This window comes from Molossus molossus, unplaced genomic scaffold (genome assembly GCF_014108415.1).
Source record: "Molossus molossus isolate mMolMol1 unplaced genomic scaffold, mMolMol1.p scaffold_m16_p_19, whole genome shotgun sequence".
Taxonomy (NCBI): domain Eukaryota; kingdom Metazoa; phylum Chordata; class Mammalia; order Chiroptera; family Molossidae; genus Molossus; species Molossus molossus.
This window is the reverse complement of record NW_023425354.1, coordinates 31,798,882-31,807,466: the sequence shown is the minus strand read 5'-3', so window position 1 is coordinate 31,807,466 and position 8,585 is coordinate 31,798,882. Positions and strand designations below refer to the sequence as shown.

The 8,585-nt window shown below is 43.9% G+C and overlaps 1 protein-coding gene across 1 annotated transcript; it reads right to left on the bottom strand.

Annotated features, from left to right (window-relative positions):
- Window positions 1-1,586: 1,586 nt before the first annotated feature.
- LOC118634805 (60S ribosomal protein L27) lies at window positions 1,587-6,910 on the bottom strand. Its single transcript, XM_036269596.1, has 5 exons — window positions 6,873-6,910; window positions 6,558-6,640; window positions 5,457-5,626; window positions 1,808-1,918; window positions 1,587-1,695 (listed from the first exon to the last, which is right to left on the bottom strand). The coding sequence occupies exons 2-5, from the start codon at window positions 6,636-6,638 to the stop codon at window positions 1,647-1,649; spliced, it is 411 nt and encodes a 136-aa protein (XP_036125489.1). The 5' UTR covers window positions 6,639-6,640; window positions 6,873-6,910; the 3' UTR covers window positions 1,587-1,646.
- Between the last annotated feature and the right edge of the window lie 1,675 nt (window positions 6,911-8,585).

Sequence of the window (8,585 nt, the reverse complement as noted above, 5' to 3'; positions counted from 1 at the left end):
GAGGCAGAGAACTTGAATTTTTAGTCAAAGCAGGGTCTATTTATTATCATTTTTTAAAAATAATTTTATTGCTTTTTTGAGAGGGAGAGAGAGAAACAACGATGTGAGATACATCAATTGGCTGCTTCCTGCACTGTCCCCACTGGGGACTGAACCCACAACCCAGGCATGTGCCCTGACTGGGACCTCTCAGTCCATGGGGCAACGCTCACTCCACTGAGCCACATTTGCTGGGCCACAGCAGGGTTTAAATTTATTTTCATTTGTGACTCTCAGTAGACAAGCTAACAGTGTCTCAAGAGAGGCCCAATACTTAAAGATGAGAGGAGCCAAATGAAAGTACGTAACACTGTGTGGTGTTTCCTAGTATTTTCACCTAGTCCGGGGTTTTTACACCAAGAACAACTTACTGAGCCCCTTTCTCACAGCCCTGCACCCCAGGTGGAAGGGTGCCAAGTGCCTCAGCTTGGCAAATAGCCTCTGGATCCTAGTTTCTTTTATTTTCAATCTTCACCCTAGGATATTTTTCCATTGCCCTTTAGGTCACAGGTTCCATTCCAGAATGGGAAGGAGAAACATTGATGTGAGAGACACATAGATTGGTTGCCACCTGCATGACCCCCACCAAGGCCAGGGATCAAACCTGCAACCCAGGAACACACTCTTCTGTCCTTGGGCCAACAAGCCAACTGCTGAGCCAAGCTGGCCGGGGCTAGTTTCCTATAGACTTCAGTCCAGCTCAGCTGAAAAGCCGATTTCATCCGTAAAACAGGGTCACAAGTATCCCAAGCTCCTTGAATCACACCCTTTCTTGCTGGTCTCACTAGGAATGGCTGCTCTGGGCCTCTGTCTCCATCCAGTGTGGTCCTCATCACAGCACCGGCATCATCAAACGACCTGCTAGAAATTCTCATCAACTAAATCTGAATCACAGGGTGGGATCCTGGTTTGACAAACTACCAGTGCTAAGCTTTGAGAACCTCAGGTTAGTTCTCAGTTTGAAGTAGCCAGTGCCCACCCACTCAGAGGGGCCTTTGGTTGTCACGATTGGTGGGTAGTTCAGGTTCTCTAGGTGCATAATGAGCTGAAGTCAGGGATGTCAAAAAAAAAAATCTACACGTATATATGTCAGCAGTAACCCTTTTGGGAAGCAGTTCAGTAGATCTCACGTTACCCATCGATGCAGCTAGATCATTAAAGGATTATCCAGCCAAGAACTAGTCCAACTTTCACAAAGGCAGATTTACCTTTTATATTTTTCCACAGCCCCATATCCACCAATCTTTCATCATATGACTGCCCTCCTTTCCCAGATTAATAATACATGCAACAGGCACTGGCCAGCTTGGCTCAGCAGTTAGAGCGTTGGCCGAAAGACCAATGAGTCGCAGGTTCCATTCTGGTCAAGGGCACATCTCTCGGCTGCAGTTCGTCCGCAGCCCTGGTTGGGGTCATGCGGGAGGCAATCAGTTGATGTGTCTCTCCTGCATCAATGTTTCTTTCTCTCTCCTCCTCCCACTTTATCTGAACAAAAATGGAAACATACCGAGTGAGGATTAATAAATAAAAAAATAATAATAGTAATACATGCAACAGGAAGACACAAGGATCTTTTTTGGACTTTTAATGATCGAAACAAAAAAGATCTAAAAGCGCAGCTTCTGGAAGAACCATTTGTTCTTGCCGGTCTTGTACCTAGAAAGGGAAAAAAGACACCAATGAGAAGAGGAACAGAGAGATAAAATTTCCTTCATGGGAGTTAGTTAACACCACATAACTCAACATCCACCACCAAAGCCTAACTCACCTCTCTTCGAACTTGACCTTGGCCTCCCGTCTGGCCTTGCGTTTCAGAGCAGGGTCTCTGAAGACGTCCTTGTTGACGACAGTTTTGTCCAAGGGGATATCCACAGAGTACCTGGGGACAATGGAGGGGAGACAGGATCAGCCCATATGCTGCCCAGGCCTTCATATACTCAAGTCCTCCTGGGACACTGTGGAGCTAGGATGTGGCTCCACAGGAGCAATCACCAAAAGCTGTCCCAAGTCCTGGATGATAATCTTTGGACATCTCCAATAGTAACAAACTCATTTACATACATTCAAGCTATTGGAAAACTTCATACTTCATATTTCATTCTTGTATTTCCCACACTCATTTTCTAGCTAAGAACCATCATTGTTGCCCTGGCTGGTTTGGTTCAGCGGTTAGAGCGTCGACCTGCGGTCCCGAGAGACCCTGGTTCGGTTCCCGCTAAGAGCATGTACCTCGGTTGCAGTTTCCCCCCGGCCCTGGTTGGTCATGCGGGTGGCAGCCACTCGATGTGTTCCTTTCACATCGATGTTTCTCTCTCTCTCTCTGTTCCTCTCTCTCCCTCCCACTCTACCTGAACAAAAAAATGGGAAAATGTCCTCGGGTGAGGATTAAAAAAAAAAGAACCATCACTGTTAAAATTTTACTTTGATCCCCAGTGGGTGGCTAGCTTTCTATTTAGAGCCACTGTATTTAGTATTGTTCAAGTTCTGCCTATGCAGGGTGAACCATTATGGTAATGCAAATGCCGGGTGGCTAGCTGCCTCAATCTCATGGAAACAAATAGGAAAAAAAAAATCTTTACTCAACATTTAGAATTTCCAGGTAAGAAAGACAACGAGCAAGTCTGGAGATTTTTCAGTCTTGCTTGTCCAAGTTAGGGAAATCACCACAGAAAACAACAGGAACATGGCTCTAAGATGTAAGGAAGGGGCAAGGCTGGAAACCAGTCACTTTATAAGTGACATGTTGAACACCACATAAATAAAACGAAGGATAAAAACCACACAATCATATCAATAGATGCTGAAAAAGCATTCGACAAAATCCAGCACCCATTTCTGATAAAAACTCTCAGCAATGTGGGAATAGAGGGATCATATCTCGACATAATAAAGGCCATATATGAAAGATCTAGAGCCAACATCATACTCAGTGGGCAAAAACTAAAGGCACTTTCCTTAAGAACAGGAACAAGACAGGGATGTCCACTTTCGCCACTCTTATTTAACAGAGTACTGGAAGTCTTAGCCACAGCAATCAGACATGGGGGAAAAATAAGAGGAATACAAATTGGAAAGGAGGAAGTGAAACTATCATTATACGCAGATGACATGATATTATACATAGAAAACCCTAAAAACTCCATCAAAAATCTAGAGTTAACAAATAAATTTGGTAAAGTAGCAGGATAGAAAATTAATGTCAAGAAATCGATGGCATTCTTATACACCAATGATGAAGTCACGAAAAGAGAAACTAAAAAAAAACAATCCCATTTACCATCTCGACAAAAAAATTAAGATATCTAGGAATAAACTTAACCAAAGAAGTAAAGGACCTATTTGCAGGAAACTACAGAACATTGAAAAAAGAAGTAGAGGAAGATAAGCACACACCTTGTTCATGGATTGGAAGAATTAACATCATTAAAATGTCCATATTACCCAAAGCAATCTATAGATTCAATGCAATCCCCATCAAAATATAAACATATTTCACAGAACTAGAACAAAAACTTCAAAAGTTCATATGGAACAAAAAAGACCCTGAATAGCCACAGCAATCTTGAAAAAGAAGGACAAAGTAGGTGGGATCACAATACTGGATATCAGGTTATACTATAAAGCTACTGTAATCAAAACAGCCTGGTACTGGCACAAGAACAAGCATACAGACCAGTGGAACAGAACAGAGAACCCAAAAACGAACCCAAGACATTATGCTCAATTAATATTTGACAATGGTGGCAAGAGCATACAATGGAGTAAAGACAGCCTCTTTAATAAAGGGTGTTGGGAAAATTTGACAGCTATATGCAAAAAAAATGAAACTAGACCATCAACTTACACCATACACAAGAATAAACTCCAAATGGATAAAAGTCTTAAATGTGACCTGTGAATCCATAAAAATCCTAGAAGGAACTGTAGGCAACAAAATTTCGGACATCACACACAGCAGAATTTTTACTGATACATCACCTAAGGCAACAGTAACAAAGGAAAAAGTGAACACATGGGATTACATCAAACTAAAAAGCTTCTGCACAGCAAAAGAAAAAATCATCAAAATGGAAAGAGAACCCATTGTATGGGAGACCATAATTGCCAATGATACATCAGATAAGGGATTAATTTCCAAAATATATAGAGTGCTCACACAACTCAACAAAAGGAAGACAAAGAACCCAATTAAAAAATGGGCAGAGGAGCTAAACAGACACCTTTCCAAACAGGACATACAAATGGACAAGAGACATATGAAGAAATGCTCAACATCACTAATCACCAGAGATGCAAATTAAAACAATGAGGTATCACCTCACACCCGTCAGAATGGCCGCCATCAACAAATCATCAAACAACAAGTGTTGGCGAGGGTGTGAATAAAGGGCGACTCTAGTACACTGCTGGTGGGAATGCAGACTGGTGCAGCCACTATGGAAAACAATATGGTGTTACCTCGAAAAATTAAAAATTGAATTGCCATTTGACCTAGTGATCCCACTTCTAGGAATATACCCTAGGAAGGCTGAAACACCAATCAGAAAGAATATATGTACCCCCATGTTCATTCATAGCAGCACTATTTACAATAGCTAAGATCTGGAAACTGCCCAAGTGTCCATCAGTAGACAAATGGATAAAAAGGCTGTGGTACATATACACAACGGAGTACTATGCAGCTGTAAGAAAGATCTCTTATCCTTTGAGATGACACGGAGGAACCTGGAAAGTATTATCCTAAGTGAAACAAGCCAAGCAGAGAAAGACAAGTATAACATGATCTCACTTATTTGTGGAATATAATGATTTTAACAGTCTGAGGAACAGGGTAGAGTGGAAGTACGGTACAGATTGACAACCCTCAGAAGAGGGGCGGAGGGATAAACCACAGAACCTGCATGTACACATAACCGATGGACACGGACAACAAAGTTGGAAATGGGGTGGGGGGAATGGGGAGGAGGGTGTCAATGGGGAAAAAGAAACATCTGGCCCTGGCCGGTTTGGCTCAGCGGTTAGAGCGTCAGCCTGCGGTACTGAGAGACCCGGGTTCGGTTTCCGCTAAGGGTATGTACCTCGGTTGCAGTTTGTCCCCGGCCCTGGTCGGTTGTGCGGGTGGCAGCCACTCGATGTGTCCCTTTCACATCGATGTTTCTCTCTCTCTCGCTCTGTTCCTACCCCCCACCCCCCACTCTACCCGAACAAAAAATGGAAAAATGTCCTCGGGTGAGGATTAAAAAAAACCACATCTGCAACAAAAATAAATTGATAAAAAAAAAAAAATAACAAGTTGAAAATGATGTCTTTTCCTTTTCCACAACATTAGAATGGCTGCAAACTTGTCTTCTTATTCAGCAATGTAGGGAGGGGGGAAATAAAAAGAAAAGTCTTATACCCGTTCTTGAAATGCTCACCGTGTGGGCATGAGGTGATTGTAGTTATAAACTTTCACAAAAGACTTGATCTTTGACCTCTTGGCAATTTTCTTCTTGCCCATGGCAGCTGTCACTTTGCGGGGATAGCGGTCAATTCCAGCCACCAGAGCATGGCTGTAGGGGCGGTCTGAGGTGCCATCATCAATGTTCTACACCAGCAAGAAATACATTTGTTACCAAATTAGGGCCCATGTAGGCCCTGTGCTAGATGTCTGTAAGCACGTATAGAAAGTTTACCTCCACCCCCAGGTCTCTGAGATCCACCACCTTAAAACAAAAACCACACAAAGCAGACACGATGTGCTATGCTAGACGCACAAAGAGTATTAAGGGTCAGGGCAATAGTCATGCCCACCAGGATGAATCTGGAAAGTCTCCTGGGAGGTAAGAGATTTTAAAAATAAAAACAGTTAACATTTATGAAGTGCTTGCTATATGCCAAGCACTGGTTCTTAGGAGTAGAGGCCGGATTCCAAAAGAGGCAGCCTAACTCCAAAAGCCAGTCTCAAGTAGGCGGGGGAAGGGGAGCCAGGAGTACCAGTGTTCCCCAAACAGCTAAAATCAGTGCTGTATGTGATTACAGTTTAGGGACGTTTAAAGAGGCTAAAAGAGAAGACAAGTAGTGAAGGGCGAAATATGCTAAATGATTACTTCGAGTAGAAACAATTTCTCCTCTTTTTACAGAATCCCAGCTGCAGCACTTACTACCTGTTTGACTTCTGGTGAAATAGTGAACGAACATCTCTAAACCTTAGCAGCAGAAAGGAATCCTCTATGGTTACTGCAAGGATTTAACACGAAAACACCTGTAAGGCTGTATGCCAGGCGCAAATCAAGCGTTCAATAAACGGTGGCAATTATTATTTAAAGCCTCTTTGGTAGAGGACGCGTTGTGTTAGGTGCCCAATTCAACTCGTTTATTTCCCACCTTCCTCCTCCAAAAACCCTCATGCATTCACCTCCACCCCTACAATGCTCAATGGCTTTTGTCCCAAACTAGTTCTTGAATCCCCAGCTTGCCGCCCTCCGAAACCGGCCCGATTCCCGGGAAACAGGCGTCGAGGCTCGCGAGGCTGATACCTTGACGATGACTGCTTTGCGTCCGGAGTAGCGTCCGGCCAGGACCAGCACCACCTTCCCGGGTTTCATAAACTTGCCCATTTCTGCAGAGGAGAACAAGGGGCTGCTCAGAAACTCGCAAGCCCAGGCTGGGGGCTCGGAACTTTAGGCCGCGCTTACTGTCGTCTTGCCCCGGGCCGTCCGAGGGCCCTGCCCACCGGACAGGATCCGCCAGAGTCCGAGGAATGGAAAGTACTCGGAACCGCCCCACACCTCGACCGCCTGGCCGCGGATGGCGGCGGATTGGGAGACCCTCCTCCACAGGCTTCTACTCACCGACGGTAACCACCCGGGCTTAGACCAGAAAGGAAAGAACCGTACTTCCGCTAACCTTTCACCCCGGGGAGGAGACCTCACTTCCGGTACTTCCCCCTCTTGCGAGGCGCTCAGAGTCCAGGTTGCTGGCGGAAGAAGCTCATGGCGGAAGAAGCAGGCCCTGGCTCCTTATTTATTCAAATCAAACTTTATTAGCAGATCCATCCGTAGAATAGAGCCAAGGAAAGCCATCTATCAAGTACGGATGGAAGACCAAGGAAGGCTGGTAGTGCCTGACGCCTTTTGATTCAGCTGCTCCGCTGCCCGTTGGTTGTAGTTCCTTTCTCTGGCGCTAGGAGGGGACACAGTTTGAAATTTACCTTTTTGCCTTTGAATGGTCAGGGAACAAAATAGGACTTTTTTAAGTGACCACTCTGTGAACTGTTAGTCGTAAGGAGGGAGAGACGGACATCAATCGCGCAAGAGTACTTCCCTCCAACATTTAGTGTTGTAATGTTATAGACATTACAGACTAGAAAAAGCAGTGAAGGACAATGATGGTGATAAGCAGCTGCTTACCCTGTGTTTGGTCGAGTTAATCTATTTAACTATATTATCTCATTTGTTCCTCATGACAACACTAGGAATAGGTACTGTTATCTCCATTTTACAGTTGAAGAAACTACGTCTTAGAAAATTAAGTAATTTGCTCAAAGTCCACCGCCAGTTAGTGGTGGAGCTGGGACACAGACTCAAACCATCCTTCTGAGCCTGTACTGTTTACCCTGTCACCATACTGAGCACCTACTCTGTGCTGGGCACCTTAGTTAAGTTGACAGCCTATTTAATTCTCACAACTTTGCATCGTGCCTGTTTTCTTCTCTTTTAGACACGAGGAAACTGAAATTCAGAGAGGATGTTACCTGAGGTTGAGCCTGATCAGTAGCATAGATGGGATTCATATTTAGTTTTGAACTCAGGTCTAGTTGGCTCTCAAATTGAATTATTTTCCATCACTCACTGATATCGGTTTTATTTTTATATTTTTCTTTATTGATTTTAGAGAGAGAGAAGAAGGGAGAGAGAGGGAGAGAAACATCAATAAGCGAGAACATTGATTGGACGCCTCCTGCATGCCTTCCACTGGGGATTTGGCCTTCGACCTGAGCATGTGCTGTTACCAGGAATCGAACTGGTGACCTCTTGGTGCATGGATTGACACTCAACCGCTGAGCCACACCGGCTGGGAAGGAAGTGGTTTTAGATGGTCTTTAGGTGTCTTCCAAATTCAAAATAAGGAGAAACCATCCTACAGGTTTTGCTTATCTGAACACTATAATAAAAATCTATAGCATTGGTCTTGAGCAAAATGTGGGACAAATCAGGGTTTCATCAATTCTCTTGTTGAGGTTCTCCAGTTTTTCCCTGTGTGCTGACCTCTTCATGACCCCATAATTATTGATGATTGGTAAATTATTGTGCTGACTTGTTTATAGCTCCATAATTGATGATTGGGAAAGTCACAGTGTGCCTTCTAGGTGAACCTATTTTGTAAAGAATTTAATCAACAGAATAGAGATCAAAATAACCTCAGTAAATTAGAATACTCCCTGAACTAAGAAATTGTTGGGAGCCGGCTACATGTCTGACAGAGTCCACGGAGCCTGAAGGTCTTGAGTCAGAGACTCGACCACCCCCACAATCTCAAGGAATCAGTTTTGCATTGTGTTTGTG

What these genes read in the sequence shown, in the direction of transcription:
- LOC118634805 (XM_036269596.1), bottom strand. Translation starts at nt 6,638, where the DNA reads ATGGGCAAGTTTATGAAACCCGGGAAGGTGGTGCTGGTCCTGGCCGGA. An exon ending in GCAAAGCAGTCATCGTCAAG is followed by an intron (nt 5,627 to 6,557) that starts GTATCAGCCTCG and finishes TTGCTGGTGTAG; the next exon opens with AACATTGATGATGGCACCTC. An exon ending in AATCACCTCATGCCCACACG is followed by an intron (nt 1,919 to 5,456) that starts GTGAGCATTTCA and finishes CATTGTCCCCAG; the next exon opens with GTACTCTGTGGATATCCCCT.